At 47.9% G+C, this 21,986-nt stretch overlaps 1 protein-coding gene across 11 annotated transcripts in view; it reads right to left on the bottom strand.

The window, feature by feature from the left end:
• TRAIP (TRAF interacting protein) overlaps positions 1-21,986 on the bottom strand; it is a 61,867-nt gene that overhangs the window by 21,736 nt on the left and 18,145 nt on the right. For 3 of the 11 annotated variants that reach the window (XR_013346636.1, XR_013346635.1, XR_013346634.1), the window contains exons 6-16: positions 19,809-19,936; positions 17,648-17,742; positions 17,019-17,132; positions 15,950-16,037; positions 11,592-11,681; positions 11,203-11,291; positions 5,188-5,343; positions 4,886-4,934; positions 3,211-3,336; positions 2,461-2,511; positions 1,543-1,751 (exon numbers count right to left, since the gene is read on the bottom strand). Coding sequence is in view for 8 of the 11 variants with exons in the window: in XM_077821641.1 (XP_077677767.1) it covers positions 1,620-1,751; positions 2,461-2,511; positions 3,211-3,336; positions 4,886-4,934; positions 5,188-5,343; positions 11,203-11,291; positions 11,592-11,681; positions 15,950-16,037; positions 17,019-17,132; positions 17,648-17,742; positions 19,809-19,936 (1,118 nt within the window). In the remaining 3 variants the exon portion in view is untranslated. Of the gene's footprint in view, positions 1-1,242; positions 1,764-2,460; positions 2,512-3,210; positions 3,337-4,885; positions 4,935-5,187; positions 5,344-11,202; positions 11,292-11,591; positions 11,682-15,949; positions 16,038-17,018; positions 17,133-17,647; positions 17,743-19,808; positions 19,937-21,986 lie in introns of those variants that run through there. The other 8 variants (XM_077821637.1, XM_077821636.1, XM_077821644.1 and 5 more) reach the window with 5 other exon arrangements.

The following is a 21,986-nucleotide window of genomic DNA, read 5'->3' as shown; positions in this document are numbered from 1 at the left end:
TTGCCTTCTATGGCGAGATAACTGATTCTGCGGATGAGGGGAAAGCAGTGGACGTGTTGTTGCTTGACTTTAGCAAAGCTTTTGACACCGTCTCCCACAGTATTCTTGCCAGTAAGTTAAAGCAGCATGGGCTGGATGAATGGACGATGAGGTGGATAGAAAGCTGGCTAGATTGCCGGGCTCAACAGGTAGTGATCAATGGCTCAATGTCTAGTTGGCAGCCGCTATCAAGTGGAGTGCTCCAAGGGTCGGTCCTGGGACCGGTTTTGTTCAGTATCTTCCTTAATGATCTGGAGGATGGTGTGGATTGCACCCTCAGCAAGTTTGCAGACGACACTAAACTGGGAGGAGTGGAAAATACGCTGGAGGGCAGGGATAGGATACAGAGGGACCTACACAAATTAGAGGATTGGGCCAAAAGAAATCTGATGAGGTTCAACAAGGACAAGTGCAGAGTCCTGCACTTAGGACAGAAGAATCCAATGCACTGCTACTGACTAGGGACCAAATGGCTAGGCGGCACTTCTGCAGAAAAGGACCTAGGGGTTACAGTGAACAAGAAGCTGGATATGAGTCAACAGTGTGCCCTTGTTGCCAAGAAGGCCAATGGCATTTTGGGATGTATAAGTAGGGGCATTGCCAGCAGATCGAGGGACGTGATCGTTCCCCTCTATTCGACATTGGTGAGGCCTCATCTGGAGTACTGTGTCCAGTTTTGGGCTCCACACTACAAGACGGATGTGGAAAAATTGGAAAGAATCCAGCGGAGGGCAACAAAAATGCTTAGGGGACTGGAACACATGACTTATGAGGAGAGGCTGAGGGAACTGGGATTGTTTAGTCTGAGGAAGAGAAGAATGAGGGGGGATTTGATAGCTGCTTTTAACGACCTGAAAGGGGTTCCAAAGAGGATGGATCTAGACTGTTCTCAGTGGTAGCGGATGACAGAATGAGGAGTAATGGTCTCAAGTTGCAGTGGGGGAGGTTTAGGTTGGATATTAGGAAAGACTTTCACTAGGAGGGTGGTGAAACAATGGAATGTGTTACCTAGGGAGGTCGTGGAATCTCCTTCCTTAGGTATTTTTAACGTCAGGCTTGACAAAGCCCTGGCTGGGATGATTTAGTTGGGGATTGGTCCTGCTTTGAGCAGGGGGTTGGACTAGATGACCTCCTGAGATCCCTTCCAACCCTGATATTCTAGGATTCTGTGAAATCAGCAGCCAGGAGATTTTTAAGTCTGCTTTGTCCCACACTTTATTGCATTGCCTAGGAGTGAGGCCGAGATGAGTCAAACCAGGCAGAGTTGAGGGGTCCACACACCCCACCCACTGGGAGTCCTGAGCTCTTGAGCACAAACCAGTGACCTTGCACGTCAGGCAAAGGCAGGCAGGTTGCTCAGTGTCAGGAGCCCCATCTCCCAGGACAGCTGGCAGCACATGGCACATCCTGCCTCGCCATCCTCACAGTATAGTCAGCCTCGACTGGATCAACAGCAAACAACATGGGAGAGTTCTGATTGACACTGTGTGTTGGTCCCAGCACCTTGGTTCTGCAGAGACATAGATGAGCCCCAAGTCTTCTGCCCAAGCATGCTTAAGTGACCAGGAAAGCCTTTGGGTTTACTGAAGGAAGCTGTCCAGTTTCACCTGGCTCGTGCCAGAGGAGGAAGCTGCTGCAGTTGTGGATGCTGGCCTGGAGACGTTCCTCTTCCTGCTCTTTACAGCTAAGGGACGGATCTCCATTGGGTTTGTCTGAAGGGAAAACTGTCAGTGAAAACAAGTCTGAAAATGTGGAGCAGGACGATTTATTACCAGCTCCGGGCTAGGCTAACTTTTAAATCAGGACCATGTGGAAGGGTCTCAGACCTGCCCAGAGAACATGGCCACACAAGTGACAGTCCAAGAGCTGCCAATTATTCCATAGTAATCAGATGATTCAGATCCCCAATTCCCTGTGAATGACCTGATTCACATACAGATCAAATACAGCCCCAGGACCTGTGCCCAGGTACATACAAGACCCACAGCAGCACAGTATCTGAGCCACAAGTTCCCAGATTTACAAGATCCTGATCAGTTTCCCTCAGGAGTTCCCATCAGCTGATCCGTCTCCCTTCCTCCTCCCCCAGTGCCTGAAGAACAGAGCTGTGTTGTGGATCTACACACCAGAACAGTGTCTTTAACCAGACATGTAGTAAGATATTCTGCTCTCCCACCTGGGCCATGTTGGGTGGGCAGTTTAACTTGGTGCATAGAAAACAGATTAAGTAAAATCAGCCTTTTCTGTGGGCAAAGTGCTCGCTTAAACAAGTTCCACCACATTCTCCCTTAAGAGTCCCCAGCCCATTCCCAAGCAAAGCCCATGCATTATTCACCCTAGCTACTCGCCCCAAATGAGAGGGAAGCAAAGCAGAACTTCCTGCCTGCTTATTTCCACAGCGCAGATAGTGGGAAAGGATACGGGCTGTATGAACTTAGTTCTACCTCCTAAGCCATCGTACCCCATTCTCACCTAGAAGAGAAGAGAGGAGATATAACACCACGCAAGGTCTGCCTCTTCACTTGGGTGATGCTAGGTACTTCACCCAAGCTGGAAGCTTGCGAAGTACTGGAAGGGAGGGACAGTTACAGGCACCTTAAAATGTACAGAATGCTTTGGCCAAAGCAGACTAACAACTAAGGTGTCCAACCCGAGACAATAAAGAAGCCAGAGCTTCAGGAAATGCTGAGCAACCACCCTCTCGAGATCAGGACCCTTTGAGGGTCTCCAAGTTGGCCGCCCAAAGTCACTTTTGAAGAACTTGGCCATATTCTGATGGAACCTCACACAATGGACAGAACCTCCTCTAAAAAAAAAAAATAGGACGTTTAGTCAAGCCCAGTCACTGGGAAACGTGGGGTAGCTACACAAGCCGCCGAGAGCTAGAGCAATGAGGGTGGACAGGATCTCAGTGAAGGGCTATGGCCATCTGAATAGCTTCAGAGGAAGTGGCTGGTAGTGCATGCGGGAAGACAGAGGGCTCTAAAGGGAAGTCTCTAGCCACATTTCTCACATTCGCAAACCACAGGGAAAGCAAGAGTCTCGTTTTCATTCACTCCCACTTAGATCACTCAGGAGGCTAGAATGCCTATGACTGACCCTTGACAAGCCTCCACCACCGGAGGGCAGGGAGCAGCATCCTTGCTCTGATCCGCCAGAGCACATACTCACAGCTCCTGTGTTCTTGTGTGGCCCCAGCAGGCTGCCCATGGGTGGCTTCCAGGAAAGAACCGAGTTCCTGATGAACGCAGGAAAGAATTCTTCTAGAGGGTCATCCTCTGGCTCACCTACCCAGTTCTGTCCCAGGAAAGAGAAGAAAGGCAGCATGAGCAGCTTTACTCCCTGAATTTCATTTACAGAAACAGGTAGCACTGAATACCCCACCAGGCAACTTAGGAATGATTGCTCCTCTACCCCATGGCTTACCCTTTTAAGGTGGACCATGGAACTGCAGCTTCTCAGCTACTCAGTATCAATATCTGTGGTTTCTTGCTATTAAGAACAAAGCTTGGGAGCAAGTGTTTGTGTTTCATGTGGCTAGCAAGACCAGCTCTCTACAAAGTGTTTGCCCCCAGGATCCTCAGAGTTTACCACCACTGGTGTAACTGGCAATAGCAATAGCGTGTGCGCCAGGTGAGTGCACTGTAGAAATGCCCAGACACTATTGAGAATGGATGGCCTGAAAGCCTAGAATAGCCCTTGGACTTGGGCAGCTGTGTTAGAGCATTCGTCTGAACACTGTCTAGGCCAGTGGTTTTCAAACTTTTTTCCTCATGATCCAGCTAAAGAAAATTGTTGATGCCCATGACCCAACATAATTATATCTTTTAACTAGAGTTTTCATGAAATCATAATATTGCAATACATTCCACTTAACCCACTTTACATATCTAACACTAGCCTTAGTAAGCCTATGGTAAGGAGCGTGGGAGGTGGCGCAGGGTAGGGCAGAGGGTGGGGTGAGGGCTCTGTCTGGGAGTGAGGGCTCTAGCGTGGAGCTCAGGATGAGGGGTTCAGGATGTAGGAGGGGGCTCAGGGCTGGGGCAGAGGGTTAGGACATGGGGGGAGGGGGAGGGCTCTGCCTGGGGGTGCGGGCTTTGGGGTGGGGCCAGGGATGAGGAGTTCGGGGTGCAGCCTGCCCCAGGGCTGGGGCCAGAGGACTCCCCCCAGCTCTCTCCCCACTGGCAGCAGCTAGCTCCAGGGGAAGGGCCTCTGTCGCCCCCTGCTGGCAGGCAACACAGAGCTCCGGGGAAAGGAGCCCCTCTCTCTCCTTGCTGGCAAGCAGCAAGCAAGCAGCACGGAGTACCAAGCTCCGGGAGAAGGGCCTCTCTCCCCCCATGCAGGCAGGCAGCATGGAGCTCCAGGGGAAGAAGCCCATCTCTCCCCCTGCCAGCTGGCAACACAGAGCACCGGGGGAAGGCCTCTCTCTCCCTCTGCACGGAGCTCGACCTCTCTTTCCTGACTGGCAGCAGCAGGCTCCAGGGCCGGGGGAGAGGTCCACAGCAGCCCTGCAAGCCCCAACTTGCTCCTCTCCCCAGTTCCCACCCACCCCCTACCTCTTTCCTCTCCAGGTCCCTGCTGCCCCTTTAGAGCTGCTGCCCGGCAACGATAGTTATGATTTGAATCAGTGAGACAACCCAGTGCCGGGCATTCTGCGAATGTCGGGACCCGTACTTTGAAAAACGGTGGTCTAGGCGATGCACCCTGGAGCATGTATTGCAGTACTAAGATCAGAGCATGATGGTTATGCAGCCCAAGTGGAGGGATATTCTGGTCAATTTTTTAAGTCTATTACCAGATCGAGAAAAGCAGGGGGATCTAAGAGGCCAGCAACTGGTTACTTTACCTCCATTGTTTCCTTCAGAACTTTTTTTGCTACGTTTGTCACAGGAGGCCTGTAAGAAATCAGATCAGTGAGTTGGATATCTATCTGCTGTGGGTTCACTGCTTCAGAGGATTGCTGCTGCTAGCAGAGAGTTTTCAGGGGAGAGAAACTGATAGATGGAAGGCCAAACAAAGATTAATGTCTCTTAATGCAATGAATGAAATGGGCAGAGATCCTGATGCTCAGCAGAAACGTGAGCATCAGAGGGACTTAAGCTTAGTCCCCTTGGTCCCACCTAGGGCTGCAGAAAGGAGAGTACTCACGGCTTTTTATCCAGCTTGGGTTTTTTTGCAGGGGTTGTGATTGATTTGTGAGGCTGTTGCTCAGGCGTCTCAACATCAAAGGCGGCGTCCAGGTCGATCTTATCGCTATGGGCCGGGCGGTGGAGCTTTGGGCTCAGCAGTTCCACAGGAGCAGGGCTGCAAGGCCATTTCAGACATGTCAGCCATCAACATCAAATTACATACTGTCCACCAGACAAACAAGAGAAAGACTTTAATGCTCCAAGTTACGCTGTCTATCAGGAGCAGTGGTTGTAAATATTTATATCTTGTCATGGTACCACAGCCCCTGCTCAGGATGGATACCCCATTGCACAAACACAGAAACTGAGGTCTCAGATGACGCAGCACAGATCTAACATTTGTTGCACCACAGAACTGCACGCCTTCATGTAAGCTTCTTCCCTTCAATTTCAGCAGGCTTGGCAGAATTCCTTTTTTCGTTATAATTTTGATAGATAATGTTTATTTTTATGCTTTTTAAAATTCTCAATTTAAATTTTCACAATTTCAGGAAATTATTGGGGTGGGGGGGTGTCAGACAATTTAATGACAACAGATGCAGAGATTCAAAAAGTTAAGGATTTGTAACCATTAAAACACAAAAACGGCCAACATCACATCAAAATCCACAACAGCCTTACATCAATCACCAGTTCTCAAACAGCATTTTTCTTTGCCTAGCTGTAAATTATCATTACCGCTGATGGAAATATGTTGGCGTAGGTTTGTGTATGTACAGTGAAATAGATGTTCGTCGACATTTATTGATAAAAGTCAAATTCTTCCAAGCCTAAATTGAAGGCACTTGGGTCAATATTATTATTTATACCCAAAGCCCTTTCCACCCAGAGGGCCTGAGCCCCGTCTGAGGAAACTGTACCCCATGCTCCTTATAGGAGTGCACCTCGAATGCTGCTGCTCAATCTAGATTACCCCATCTGCCATCCAGAGGTGGGGAAGTTACATTGTTTGGAAGGCACTGTAAGCTCAAGTGCGTTCCAGCATCATCACATCACGTTCAAGCCTAATATGCAAGCTAGCCTGTTGGGAACTCCTATTCAGCACAGCCTTTCACCCCAGCGTTCTTAACTTGGATCCCCACGTTGATAAATCTAACAAATCCAGAGTAGTTACAATGACACTTCTCTAGTGTTGGGTTATAACAACAGCCCCTAGGAGCAAAACTGGAGTTTCACTCAACCTACCCCTTCATTTTGTTCCCTCAGAGCTTTCCAAATCACACCTGAGTCCCTCTCTGAACACATGCTTCCGGATACCCGCAAACCCCTGTCTTCCCATCAGCCTAGCATAAGCGGGAGGGGATGAGAAAGATACAAAAACAAAGATAACGAAACCAAAATTCTTTGAGATGGTTCTGCACATTCATACTTATAGGGACTGCACAGTCTCCTTCTAGTGGTGTCAGCTAGGGCTCTCCCACACCATCCCAACACACTGAGGGCAAGGCGGTAAAGGGGGCAGAGAGTCCTCACCACCTGCGTTCCTTCCACTGCAAAGCCAGAAACAGAACAAACAAGGACTCTGACAGAGAGGCGGAGGCAGGTGGGAAGGGTAAGCAGGCAGAGCCATCTCAAGGGATGCCGGTTACAAGTTAAGTTCATTTCTTCAAGTGGCTTTGCATATTGCCACCTATGGGACAGACTGAGGAGCACTGCTCAAACTCACCTGGAGATGGGAGCAGAGTCCTAACTGAACAGAGACTGAAGCACCGCTTTATCAAATCCAGCATCTGCCCTAGAGACCAAGTCCAAACCATAGTGCATGGTTACAGTGTGCACCGAAGTGCAGGTTGAAGCTTTGCAAATTTCAATGACTGGCACCTGCTTGTGACAAGTGAAGGAAATGTGATCACACTGAAGCAGGTACAGGAACTTTTGCTAGCATGTAACAGTCAGAAATACACTGTTTAATCAAGGGAGAGGCTGGGAAGAAACCATATAACCCAGGTGGTGTTTAGCATACGGCACAAACAATCTAGACGATTTATGACAATTTTTAGTTCTATCTAAATAGTAGGAGAGAGCCCGTCTGGCACACAGAGTGTGTAGGATGATTCCCCCTTATTAGAGTGCACTTGGGGGCGGGGGGGGCGCGCATGCGCGCGGGGAGGACAAATTACTTGTCTGACTGACAGGAAAATCAGACACACAATGTTGGTGAGATAATATCTATTGGACTGACTTCTGTTGGAGAGAGAGACAAGCTCATGCAGAGCTCTTCTGACCTGAAGACGAGTTCTGTATAAGCTTGAAAGCTTGTCTCTCTCATCAACAAAGTAGGTCTACAAAACATATTACCTCACCCAATTTGTCTCTAATATTGTAGCAGTGTTGGTGCTAGGATAACACTGCCTATGAAAATCAGACACCACTTCAGTAAGAACCTGGGATCAGGTCTGAGACCTACCTCGTCCTTATGAAAAGGAGTGAAAGGTAGATCAGCCACAAGGCCATTCAATTCACTCACTTTCCTAGCTGACTTGATGGCAATAACAAAAGCTCTTTTGATAGATAAATGCTAGAAAGAACACTCAGCCCAGGGTTCAAGGGGCATGGCCAACAGACAGTATACATTTAATATACTTTTCATAAACCTTTTGACCGAACAATGAACAAACAGCAATCCACTACTAAAGTATGTTACACAGAAATGGCTGTCAAAGGGACTTTTAACAATGAGTTAGATAAGCCCCAGACTTTAAGTACATTAAGTATTCCAGAACACAAGGAATGAAAGCAGATACAGAGCAATCAGGTTTTCCCTTCTTCTGTGCTTAAAATCTGGTCCACTTTAAAAGCTAATAGCTCTAGTGGACTGTTTTCTACAGTTAATTAGCCTGCCCTGAACAGACAAAGAATGTGACTGCTCAAGAGTGAAGTCCAAGCAGCAATGCTGTCAAGTGAAGAGACGGTGGGTCTGGGTGAAAGATCTTGTCCTCCTGCTGAGATAGTAGGTCTGGAGACAGAGGAAGACACAGAAAGACCACCTTACGAGTTTCATGACATCCGTTTGTTACCTCCCCTGGTTCCTGATATTTCGGACGAAACATCCCTAATCATTAATTTGTCAAACCATTTTATCTTGTACTAGATTGGGATGTATCTGTACTAGCTGGAATATAAAATATCTAGTGCCTAGTACACTAGCAAAAGCTTTGCCAAGTTCAAGTACTGGACAGCAAACTTGTAACCATCTGCTTTAATACATGGCTTGACTTTGGTTCACAGCCTCTGGTTCAGGACTCAGATCTTGCATCAAGCTCAGTGTTCCAGGCTCTCTCTACTACACCCTCGAACTGTCAAATGTTTGATGCATCTGAAGTTCCTGTCAAAGATGGATCCAGTCCACCACTGAGCACATGCATTCTGACTGACCACCATTTGAGAGCGAGTACCATGTTCTGAGGCATGGAGATCCACATATGAAGTCTGTCCCAAGTTGGTCTGTAGAGTGGGACATTCAGTGCTGCATAGCTCTCATTCTCAGATGCACAAATGGAGTCGCATAAGTAGCGGCTGCGATAAGACTAATGAGACCCCAAAATAATTTTACTCTGAGTAGGACCCTGTTGAATTTTTAATAGATTCTGGCTCATCTGAAGACATCTGTCCTCCAGTAGCAAGGCTCTCTGGTATGGAGCTTATGCAGGGAATCCTTCAAGTAGGGCATAGAATTGACTTTGGGTGGTTGAGAAGGAGCCCAAGGTCTGAAAGGAGACTGGTTGTCAAAGCAATATGGTGTAATAGGTCCTCATGCACACTAACTTTCAGTAGTTAACTGTCCAATCAAGACCTGCTAAATTGACAGCTGATCGCTCTCCCGTCAACCCAGCAATAAGTTGACCTAAGGTACGTTATTCACATAGCTGGAGTTGCATAACTTAGGTTGACTTAGCCCCAGAGTGTAGACTTGCCCTTAGGGTTAGGATGGGTATGGAAGTAGGAGCGCTCCTTGGAGGGCATCTGATATAACTTGTCAGCTTTCTTAGAAACAGGCTGACAAGCAGCAGGCAAGGTCCACGTGGATTTAGCTGGCTGTAGCAAACCATCTAAGATAGGTACTACTCTTTGAAGTCTACTCCTTAAAGAAGCATCCAAGGATATCAAACACCAGGTGAGAAGTCTCTTCCACAGCCACTGCAGGAAGATTTACAGCAGATACCATACAATCCATTAAACTGTGGAACTGTGTAGCATCCTCAGGAGAGGAGGCTGAAGCCACCCCCACGTTCATCTGGTGATAAATCAGGTTCATAATCCGTTTCCAATTGCTACTACTCAAAGAAGGGAGCTACCTCTTCATCTTCCTCCTCAGACAGCATTTCCAGCCTCACCATCTGTAGTGTCAATCCGAGGACCTTTGGATTCCCAGATCCTTTGCAGAAGAAAAAATTACCTCTGCCTACACAGAAGATAATAAAATTCCTGAGGTAGCCCCCAATAAGGCGATGGGCCACAGGACAACCAGTTCCCCCAGCAACTAGGGTTCAGGAACATGCCTGCAGGAGGTGGACTATAGGGTGGTATGAACTGAGCCACAGGTCTCTGCATTCTTCCTCTACTTCCTTCCTGGTAAAGATCCAGGTCTGTAACAGACATAGAATGCACCAGGGATAACTGCAGATCTGGAGAAGAGTATGGAGATCCAGTTCTTTGTGGGGACCCTATAAAGGCCCTAGGAGGAGGAAGCATAAGGTGTTCACAGGAAGAACCAGCAGCACACTCTGATCTCTTCTTCCTATCAGAAGACTGACGCTACGGGGTGGAACAGGTCTTTGCTTTGGAACTGTAGTGGTCTTGGGAGAATCAGATGGATCTGAAAGTTTGATGCACAGTAGCCATTTTGTCCCTATGCCTCTTTTCCTTCGGTGATGGGACAGACAGAAATGAAAGCATCAATGACCCCGATTCTGACACACCAATCAAATCCATCTTCCTGGATCTGGAAGTGGAATTTGGAACTGACCCTGGACCTGCAGCAGGAGTGGCAGCTATGGGGATCAGGTATCTACGAGGCACCAGGTACAGCACCAGTGAGGGTGGCCAAACTGTCTCTAACTCTCTTCCAGAACTGGGGCAGTTGGATCTGACCATGTGGTCTTCGGTATGGACACGCATAGCTTCGGAGGCTTGACTGAGGGAGCTGCAGGAACCCAATCTGACCCCGACAGTCTGAGGTCTCTTGGAAACCTTCGATCGCTGGGAGCCACTAGAAGCGAGAGGAGCCGAAACCGGTTTCTTAGACCCTGGATCTGAGGAGTAATGGGATCCAAAGGGTCTAACATCGAGAGCTTCCTTGACAAGGAGGCGCTAAAAACAAGTCTCCCTGTCCTTGAGGGCTCTGGGAGCAAAGGTCTGACAAGTCGAACACCCAGAAGGCGAGCACCTTCTCCCAGGGACCACATGTAATCGTCAGATGCTGGGAAGCCAGCTGGGCAGGAAATGCACCTCCTAAATCCCAGCCTCCTCTGCTTCTTTGAGTCCACCAGACTTGTGAAACACACTCACTATAGTGCAAAGCTCTCTAAAAGAGAATGACTCAGGCTCCAAAGAGCCAGGCCAGGTTCATGTCCATCCAGACAGAGTTGGAAGGAAGTGAGGTGGTGAGGGCGCTGCACCCCATCCAGTCTTGCTGTCAGGATGTCAGTGACACAGAGGACGGGTAGGACACAGGAGAGCTCTAGATGACCCTGCTAGAAGAAGGTTCCATGGCCAGGCATCACAGGCAGTGCAGTTCGGAATGTGAATGTGCAGAGCCACTTGAAGGTTGCCTAACAAAGGTTAAGCTACCACAATAGCTGCCCTACTTCACCCTTAGCTACTGCTTTCTGTTGCATCCCACACCCCAGCTTTCTGTTCCGATTTAAGCGGAAGGCTCTTTGGAGCCAAGATCTCATCCCTATCCTTGTCTGTAGAGCACACAGAATGCCTCTATGTGCACTACACTGATTCCCAGGGAATGTATCCATCTAACCTTTCGAAGACTAGTCGGCTGAGCGTTTCGCTGGTTACAGATGGCACCTTCAGGGTCTCCTGCAGGATTCCAATCTTCTTCTTCAAACTCTGGGGAAAAAAAGCAAAAGAAAACAATAAAAACAAAACAAAAGAACAGAGCACATATGAGGAAATGGGAAGCCTGTGCCAGAGAGAGTTTGCATCCTCCTGCCCATAATACTCAGGAAAGCACACAGGCTGCAACACAGGGCACAGACAGAGTCTCAAACAGGATCAGGACAGAGGCAACAGAATAGGGATAGACAATGAGCTAGGTGTCTAGCTAGAGCTGGCACGAGTCCTGACTCTGCAACTGTAGGCCATGGATTGCTGCCAGCTATTGTAGGCTGGAGGATTGGAGGATCTCACCATTATCTCCTTGTCTGAGTTACTCAGATCCTTCTGGGTGCTTTTTAACTCCTCCTTCATCTTCTCCAACTCCAAGAATGTTTTTTGCAGCTGCAGAGTAAGAACAGTTCAACAGTGCAATCTTAGGCAAAGATCGCAACCACATATCAGGTATACAACAAGCACAAGCTATCTTTTCCAGTCAGCTTTCAGGCCCTACTGTTTGAGATTTGACCTCCCCATAGTGGAGATGCAGGGCAGCCACTCTAGGTCAGTGCTTCTCAAGCTATCTGATGTGGGAGACCAGCAATTTTTTTTTCCCAATGTGTGCGCACACTGGCAGCCGATGGCTCGCAGACCGGTCCCAGTCCATGGACCACCACTTTGAGTAGCACTGCTCTAAATCACCTAAATCAGTGTTTTTCAAAGTACGGATTGCGAAATGTCAGGCCCTGCTGATTTAAATTATAAAGATCGTTGCCTGCAGCAGCTCTAAAGGGCCTTGCAGCAGGGAAGGATAAACAAAAAAAGATCTGTGACTAGGGTTATTGATTTCAAAAGGGCTAACTTTCAAAAATTAAGGAAATTAGTTAGGGAAGTGGATTGGACTGAAGAACTTGTGGATCTAAAGGCAGAGGAGGCCTAGAATTACTTCAAGTCAAAGCTGCAGAAGCTATCAGAAGCCTGCATCCCAAGAAAGGGGAAAAAATTCATAGGCAGGAGTTGTAGACCAAGCTGGATGAGAAGCATTGAGACAGGTGATTAAGAAAAAGCAGAAAGCCTACAAGGAGTGGAAGATGGGAGGAATCAGCAAGGAAAGCTACCTTATTGAGGCCAGAACATGTGGAGATAAAGTGAGAAAGGCCAAAAGTCAAGTACAGTTAGACCTTGCAAAGGGAATTAAAACCAATAGTAAAAGGTTTTATAGCCATATAAATAAGAAAAAAAAGAAAGAAGAAGGGACCGCGAAACACTGAGGATGGAGTGGAGGTTAAGGATAACCTTGGCATGGCCCAATATCTAACCAAATACTTGTCTCAATCTTTAATGAGGCTAATGAGGAGCTTAGGGATAATGGTAGGACGACAAATAGGAATGAAGATATGGAGGTAGACATTACCACATCCGAGGTAGAAGCCAAACTTGAACAGCTTAATGGGACTAAATCAGGGGGCCCAGATAATCTTCATCCAAGAACATTAAAGGAACTGGCACATGAAATTGCAAGCCCATTAGCAAGAATTTTTTAATGAATCTGTAAACTCAGGGGTTGTACCGTATGACTGGAGAATTGCTAACATAGTTCCTATTTTTAAGAAAGTTAAAAAAAATGATGCGGGTAACTACAGGCCTGTTAGTTTGACATCTGTAGTATGCAAGGTCTTGGAAAAATTTTTGAAGAAGAAAGTAGTTAACGACATTGAGGTCAATGGTAATTGGGACAAAATACAACATGGTTTTACAAAAGATAGATCGTGCCAAACCAACCTGATCTCCTCCTTTGAGGAGGTAACAGATTTTTTTAGACAAAGGAAACGCAGTGGATCTAATTTACCTTGATTTCAGTAAGGCATTTGGTACGGTTCCACATGGGAAATTAGTAGCTAAATTGGATCAATATGAAAATTGAAAGGTGGATAAGGAACTGATTAAAGGGGAGATTACAACTGGTCCTACTGAAAAGTGAACTGTCAGGCTGGAGGGAGGTTACTAGTGGAGTTCCTCAGGGATCAGTTTTGGGATGAATCTTATTTAATCTTTTTATTACTGACATTGGCACAAAAAGTGAGCGTGCGCTAATAAAGTTTGTGGATGATACAAAGCTGGGAGGTATTGCCAACACAGAGAAGGACTGTGACATCATACAAAAGATCTGGATGACCTTGTAAACTGGAGTAATAGTAACAGGATGAAATTTAATAGTGAAAAGTGCAAGGTGATGCATTTAGGAATTATTGATTTTTCTTATAAGCTGGGGATGCATCGCTTGGAAGTAACAGAGGAGGAGAAGGACCTCGGATTATTGGTTGACCACAGGATGACTATGAGCCGCCAATGTGATAGGGCCGTGAAAAAAGCTAATGCAGTCTTGGGATGCATCAGGCGAGGTATTTCCAGTAGAGATAAGGAGGTGTTAGTACAGTTATACAAGGCACTGGTGAGACCTCACCTGGAATACTGTGTGCAGTTCTGGTCTCCCATGTTGAAGAATTCAAATTCAAACTGGAACAGGTACAGAGAAGGGCTACTAGGATGATCCGAGGAATGGAAAACCTGTCTTATGAAAGGAGACTCAAAGAACTTGGCTTGTTTAGCCTAACCAAAAGAAGGCTGAGGGGAGATAGGATTGCTCTCTATAAATATATCAGACGGATAAATACCAGGGAGGGAGAGGAATTATTTAAGCTCAGTACCAATGTGGACACAAGAACAAATGGATATAAACTGGCCATCGGGAAGTTTAGACTTGAAATTAGACGAAGGTTTCTAACCCTCAGAGGACTGAAGTTCTGGAACAGCCTTCCAAGGGGAGCTAACTGCTGCTGGCGGGGAGTCCTCTGGCCCCAGCCCTCACGCAGCCTACCTGCACCCCAAACTCCTCATCCCTGGCCCCACCCCAGAGCCCGCACTCCCAGCCAGAGCCCTCACACCCCTGCATCCCAACCCTCTGCCCCAGCCCTGAGCCCCCTCCCGTACCCTGAACTCCTCATCCCCAGCTCCACGCTAGAGCCCTCACTCCCAGACAGAGCCCTCACCCCACCCTCTGCCCTACCCTGGGCCACTTCCTACACTCCTTATCATAGGCTTACTAAGGCTAGTGTCTAGTGTTAGTTATGTAAAGTGGGTTAAGCCAGAAGGTATTGCAATATTATGATTTATGAAAACTAGTTAAAAGATATTATGTGGAGTCATGAGCATCAACAATTTTCTTCACCTGGGTTGCAAGGAAAAAGTTTGAAAAGTACTGGCCTAGACTACTGGCTTACTCCTGGGTAAGCAAGCCACCCCTATTCATTCCCTCAAGTCCTCTGCAGAAGGAATCCCATGGTGGTTTATCTCAGACCCAGCCTCCAGCAGAGAAGTTTCACAGGTGATTTCCTGAGCTTTCAGGCCCAATGGTGACAGCTTTTCTGTGGTTTAACACATGGTGGCAGCAGCTGCACTTTGGTTCAATAATTTGAGTTTCTACAGGATTTCACAGAATCCTAGAATATCAGGGTTGGAAGGGACCTCAGGAGGTCATCTAGTCCAACCCCCTGCTCAAAGCAGGACCAATCCCCAATTTTTGCCCCAATCCCTAAATGGCCCCCTCAAGGATTGAACTCACAACCCTGGGTTTAGCAGGCCAATGCTCAAACCACTGAGCTATCCCTCCCTCTGATTTGAGAGGCATCAGATCAAAGGGAATCAGGACTGCCACCTTGCAGGATGGTGATGATGTGGCCTCACCACTCCCACAGGGACAGCAGCTTTGCTGCATCAGCATTAGAACACAAACATGCCAGTCACTGCAACTTCACTAATTCAACTAGTACTGGGGCTAACTTAGTGCTACCCAACAGGAGTTCAGGAAAACAATTCTGTTCTAGGACCTTGGACTATGACATTATGGGACTTCAGTCATACTGTGACTATACTGCCTGGCTACTCCTAGGCAAGGGCAGCCTGTATTCATCCCCTGCCACTCAAAATCACAATACATCTGCTCTGCTGACATTGGAGGGCCGAGAGATTCGTATTTGGCAATGCACTCCCCACTGTGCCTCATCATCAGTCAGGTACAAGTTTCAAGTCGCAACTCAGTCCTACCTCCAGTCTGGGTCAGCAGCCACAGACCTCAATCAAATTATCAAGGAATGCCACTGGCCAGGCCAGGACCTGCCAGATCATCGGGGCTGGGAAGGCCATGGCTGCTTGGATACTCAACAGTACATTACCAATGTCACTTCAGCCCCCAAGAACACCTTGCAAAGGCACCTGTTTCAGACAGTGAGCTATATAGGGCAGGGATGGTAGCTTGCTGCAGGGCACAAATGCCTTATACACAAGAGGGCAGAACATTCCATCAGGGGTTAATTATAGCATTTGTTCTGTTACAAGCACTGGACTTGTAAAGAATAAAGAGATTTACTTGGGTTCTTTAACAGCTTAGGATAACAGATTGACCACTCAGTGGGGCTCTTCAAACACGTGCTCCAAGCACAAGGAAGCACCAGCTGAATTTTTCAGTTTACCAAGCAGTGGCTAGAGTAACTGATACAGCTGGTTGGACAGAAGCAGCGCTTACTGTGAGTGCAAGGCAGAGGCCATGGCTGGACACCTACAGAACAGAGATCACCCAGACACTTTTGATGTGCAACTCCCTGCACTTTCCTTACCTTATTATTGGAAGAAGACAGCTCCTTTTTCAGCTTCTCAGTCATCTCACTAGATGCCTTCCGAGCTTCTTTCAGATTTTCATATTCCCTGGAAAGAGCCCAAACTACAATCACCCTGGGCTTTTGAGATAGAGTTCTTAACTGGAGTCAGTGATCACATGCTGCCTGCAGATACCTGATTCACAGCTCCACGGCTGCGGAACTTTAGGTGCAAGGCTAGTATACAAGAGTCCCCACTGGGGAGAAGCCAACGCTGGATAAACCAATGCTAAACTGCAGCGTGGCAACCACCAGCACAGCACTGGGCTGGTAAGAGAACAGGCTTAGATAGAGACTGCGCTCAAGTGACTGGAAGGGGCAAAAGTGAAAGTCCCTGACTGCAAAATGGAAAGGGACTGTGACCTGGGGGACAATGCAGCCTCCCTGCTGAAGGGGCACATGTAGCACTGGTTAAGAAGTGAAGTTCAGAGGCACTTAGGGATATTTGCTATGCAAGCTCATTACCAATTACAATGCAGGTGCAATCATTCTGAGTGGCAGTGCCATATAAAATCACGATCACCGAGCTGCCATCAGATTGGAGCAGGCAAAGATGTGGTTTAACACCATGTGAGCAGAAGGATCTCTGTGTAGGAGCTGGAGCCAGCGCAGATAAGTATGGCAAAAACTTGTGAGCTGAACAATTGGAGCCACAGCAGCACTGCTATCAAGTACTATGTGCCGCATGAATGAGACATTCAGGGATTGTGCCACCATCCCCAGGAGTAGGTCAATGGTTTGTTCCCTCAACTACCATCCAATAATCAACACCTACCTGCACTGACACAGCTCTGAATGCTGTTCCTGTAGTAATGCCTCTGTCCACAGTATCAGTGGAAGTATTCTGAGTGGCAGCCTCCAATCTAAGTAGCCTTGATTCTGTCGGTCAAAGCCCAGTGTAGTAACAAACAGGCAGTCACGGCAGCTAAACCATTGTACTTTTCTCCAGTACCCTGCAGGGGGAGCTCTACCTATACACGTATCAAAGAGATGGAACAAACAAGTCTACTGCCAAGTTTTCAGCACCTACTTTTTCAGTGAGATGCAGTAGACTGCAAGCTGTTCCACTGCTGCCTGCCCTATTCCCATGTCACGGATCATCTCCTCCACTTCCGGGCGCTGGCTCTGCAGGAGCATCTCAATCCTGAAACAGACACGTCCTGTCAGGTTCCCACATAGCCATGAAGAGTGGAGCTGGGAAAGGAGTTGGAGTGCTGGGTCGTTACCTGGGCCACTACTGTGCTGATCCCCCTGGGCAATTCACATCAATATCAACGTGCCTTGGTTACCCCACCTGTAAGCCAAGCTCCCAGTGCTAGGGATGAAAAGCTCTAGCTGAGTGCCAAATATTATTTAGGGAGCAAATAACTGCCCAGAGGTGCCAGGGGTGGGAAGAGGTGGTGATGAGTTTGGACAGGTCAGGACCAATGAAAACACACCAGCACTGATGCAGGAGGTTCCCAAACCTCCAGCTCAACAGTGCAACAGCACTGACATTTCCATCTGCACCAGGAATTGAGGCTGAACCCAAGTAGCTCTGTGTTTGTAGCATTCAGAACTACTGCGCAAGACGTCTAAGAAAGTAAGTGACTCGGACCACTGAAGAGCATGCTGGCTCCAGCCCACATATATGTACACAGCAGAGGCCCTGTATCTAACCTCTCCATGGTTTTCAGTTTGTTTCTCAGCCTTCGGGCCTCCTCTTTTGCACCTTTGGTATCTTCCTGCTGCTGCTCCAGGTACTTCATTTGTTTCTGAGACAGAGATAGGCACGTGTGTAGTTAGCATGGCACATGGGGACTCCTATGGAGACATACAGCTAGCATGTGTGCACTGAAATACTTGCACAACCCGCTCAGCAGTCAGGCTCCTCAAAGCTCTCACCATCTTTAAAAGCCCAGGAGCAAGGTCCCCATAGGTTCCCACCCAGCTGCACCACTCACTCAGCTCCTAACATGTGGCAAATTCTCAGCGCTGGCCATCAGATACTTCAGTCCATGAACTGCCCTATTCCATTTGCTCCTACTAGGCCAGGACCCGGGCGGTGTGAGTGCCACTGAAGTCAGCTCACGTGCCGCCTTTGGCACGCATGCCATAGGTTGCCTACCCCTGCTTTAAACTGTCTGAGGAGAAACAGTGCACAGAACTCTGCTGTAAGATCTCAGACACTTTCAAGAGGAAAAGAAGCAACCAGCATGGTGCCTTTTCTTCTAACGTTCCCAGATTATGCTAGAAGGGCTTTCACGTGTCAGAGAGCAATTACAGTCAGAGGAAAGATAAGCTCCGAATCTCACCTTGAATCTGGGGTAGGGAAAGCCCAGGAGAGAGGGTGTGTACAAACCTAGCAGCAAACCCAATCACTTAGAGCAAAATCATCTTGGGATGATTTTTTGTATCAGCTCATTTGTATCAGCTGCAACAGCACACCCTGATTTAGAGTTTTACAGCAACTGGAGTGTTTGCAAGAATAGGAAATGCCAATAAGCCTCACAGACACATTCTGTTCATTGAGATACCCCAGTGACCTATAAAACCACTGAAAAACATGAAAAGTCAGGGACAAAGTACCCTTGGGGTGAAGAGTGATTTTCACAGTTTCACCTTTTTTCTTCCGTTTAACTTAGGTGCATTAAGAATGCAGCTCCGCACTCACAGCTGGTGAAGCACAGCTTACTCAGTGGCAAAGTGCACCCCCAAAACGTGGAATTTATGGCACTATCATCTCAATTAAGCAGCAGCAAAGACCAATCATTATGATTAGTTAGATCGGTTTCCCTGGGGGGCATCACAGTGAAGTGGCCATCCCACTTAAGCCTGTCCTAGCTATTATTCACTCATGAGTTATGACTATATACATATACACACACACACACACAGAGATTATTTCCTGTTAGTGGCTTGACTACAGAACAGGTTTGGCAGCAGCACAAGGGTTGGTCCAACCCAGCCTAAACTTGTAACTTTCTCTCTGTACATTTCAATTAACTTGCATGGGTGGAGAAGGAAATCATTGATTAACATTAACCAATTCACACTGAACCCCACCAGGCCTACAGAAAGATTTAATGCAGGGCACTAGTGTCAGTCCTTAACAGAAGCTGGAGTCTCTCTTCCTAAGCGGGCATTCACACTGATGCGATGGAAGATCAATACTGACACTGCATCAACAAGCCATGCCCAGCTCATCGCAGGCTGAACACGTCAGCATGCACTTTTGCCTTTCATTCCCTGGCCTTGAGTGGAATGCCATTTTTAAGCAGGATTCTAACAACCCACCCCAGCCACAAATCACCTAGGCTAAGCACAGAGAAGACCCAATATTTTAACATGTCAAGTACTCCAACTGCTTTAGATTCATCCAATAAGTGTATTGTTTCCCCAATCTCTCACCTCTTCCAAGGTGCCTGGGTCCAAGGGAGGTACCTCAGGAGATTACTGTCCCAGGGTGCTGTGTAGTTAGAACTGAAAGACATCGCCTTAAAACAGTACTGCTGCCCTAGAGAACGTTAACCCTTTGCCCCCTTGGATCTTCTATAACACCACCTCCTCAAGGAGTTCAGACAAGGTTAAAGGATTGTCTTAAATGGGAACACAGCCCCACTGCTCTCCTTCCACTTCACATCTCGAGAGATGGGGCCCACACATGTCACAGGGAGCTGGTTTCAGAGCCAGGAACAGAACTTCGACCTCCGAGCGCTGAGCCACCTGTCCTCTCTGCACAGGCATGAGAATAGCATGACGCAGAGGAAGAGCCAGTGAGACTGTAACCCTAGCCACATAGGGGGTAGATCAGATGTATGCTGCCCATGGAGAAAGGTACCTTGAGAGTGGAACACAGCATCTCCGTCTCACATAGGGCTTTCTGGAGTGACTCGATGGTGGCGTTGTGAACATCCACAGTCTCCCTCAGTGTGTCTATTATAGACTGGCAGTCTCGCTTCTCCTTCTCTGAAAGGAAATGCTCACATAGCACTTGGAATGCCTTGCCCTGGGCAGCCCTAAGACCCATGGGTCTAAGGGCAGATATGCAGCCAGAGTGACAGACAGGATACGTAAATTCAGATTGAGAAACTCTCCGAGACTTAGTCATTTCCCATCAGACCCCCTCCCTGCCAAATGCAATGTGTCAGACAGGACCTGTGCTAAGCAATCCCTGCACCCAGCATCAGTAGACTTCAAACATTTCTTTACCAGTCAAGAGAAATGCCCCTCAACGGCCTTTCAGCACTGTCCTAGCTTGCCCAGTTAATGTGGACTGAGCTAACTATCATGCGCTATCCCCCAGCTGCTCCCAAAGTCAAGCTTGGGTGCAAAGAGCCAGCATCCTTGCAGACTGAACGAAACATTTATAGAACTACAAAGCTCTAGTGAGCTGCCTTGATGCTGCTCTCCCAGCGAGAAGTCGTGTGCGCGGGGTACATGCTTAGATAGGCTTGACAGCCGCTGCTGTGCACAGGAACACAGTGCCTACATGCAGAGCAATTACGCGGCTGTGCAGTTATGCTGCTGTCACTCACCCTCACCACAGTCTGTGTTTCTCTGGGTGCGAGATCACAAACACACAAGCGAAGCAGCATTAAAGCACAGCTCTGCAGAATGCACTGGGGCTCTTAAAGGCCACGTGGTACTTGATTAAGGCAGATTTATCACTCTGGAACATTTCCAGTCCTTGCACATCACAAGGCTTTAAAATCCTGTTGTTCTGATCGCCCCTCCCCCACACTAATATCCTCAATTCCAACGCCTTGGCTGCCAGCAATAAAGCCTTTTGGCCTGGAAGGTGTATTTGTGCCTGCCTTCAGCCACGTGGGATACACGGGTGCGCAGATCCTGCTGGAACTGAAGCATGTTCCAGAGGGCAGCAGGAAAGCCAGCTGGTGGTCAGACTGACCAGTATCATGAGCTGACAGAGGCAGCAGAGAACATTTTACATCACTGGAAAGCTCCTGTTTTGCAGCAGCATAAGGCAGTGGTCCCCACCTCTTGCAGTGCTACTACAGCAAGACATGGACAGCAAAGCAGCACTATTTTTAAGCACTGTTTAAATCCGCTCATCCTCCCGGTTTCCATCAGCTCCCTGGTAGTAGCTGACCATTATTGGAGAGGCATCCCACTGCACAAACTTTCAGGCAGGACTTCCCCTGGTGTGGTGGCAGGAGGCAAGCTCTGCAAGGCTGAAGCTTTCAGGGCCAACAGATGTTTCATTTCTGGTATTTGTGACGGGAAGAAAATGTTCCAATGTGACCAGAGTGCAGCAATGCCTCTTGGGCTCTGCAGACAGATCCAGCACCTCAGCTGCTGGTCTCAGGTGTGTACAACACTCTTCTCAGGTACACATCTGCTCTTTAGAACCCCCTGTGGCCACTGTGAAACTGACAAGGCTACCTTCATTCTGCTGCTGGGGAAAGCTACAAGTGAAGGCAGATTCTTGAAAAAGGAGAAATCGAAGATGGAGGCAGTGGGGACAGAGTCCCTGAGGCTCACAGGGCAGGAGTAATAGCCTATATGCAGTCAGGACACAGGACAGAAGAAAGCTCCTCCTTCCCATCAGGGAGGCCTTCAAGTCCAGCACCTCCTAGCTAACATAAAAAAGCAAATCTGCAAAGCAATTCCTTCGGAGAGCATTCTGATAGGAGTCCCAGCACTCTTCCCCAGAAGGTATTCACTATGTCACCGCTCTGGACTGCTTGCAAGGAGGGGCCTTGGTATAGGCATCTGAGAGATTTTCTAACTCTTTTCAGGCTAATAAATAGATCTAGTCAGCTATTTCTGCCTTGCATGTGTGAGAGGGCAGAGGACCCAACAGGACAGCGGAAATGGCCGAAACTCCCCACTCCAAGCTCCCTTTAAAGGGTGTTTTTTTTTTTTTTTTTTATTTTGCTTATTGCAAACTCATGTCTCAGGATTTCTGTCACTCAGACTGACTGACATTTTCCTTTGGCTGCTCATGACTCATGTTCTGATGACAGGCTGCCTACAGACAATGCTTAAAACACAC

The sequence above is a fragment of the Eretmochelys imbricata genome, chromosome 7 (assembly GCF_965152235.1).
Source record: "Eretmochelys imbricata isolate rEreImb1 chromosome 7, rEreImb1.hap1, whole genome shotgun sequence".
Classification (NCBI taxonomy): domain Eukaryota; kingdom Metazoa; phylum Chordata; order Testudines; family Cheloniidae; genus Eretmochelys; species Eretmochelys imbricata.
Note: the sequence above shows the minus strand (reverse complement) of the source record. Positions and strands in the feature narration are given on the sequence as shown.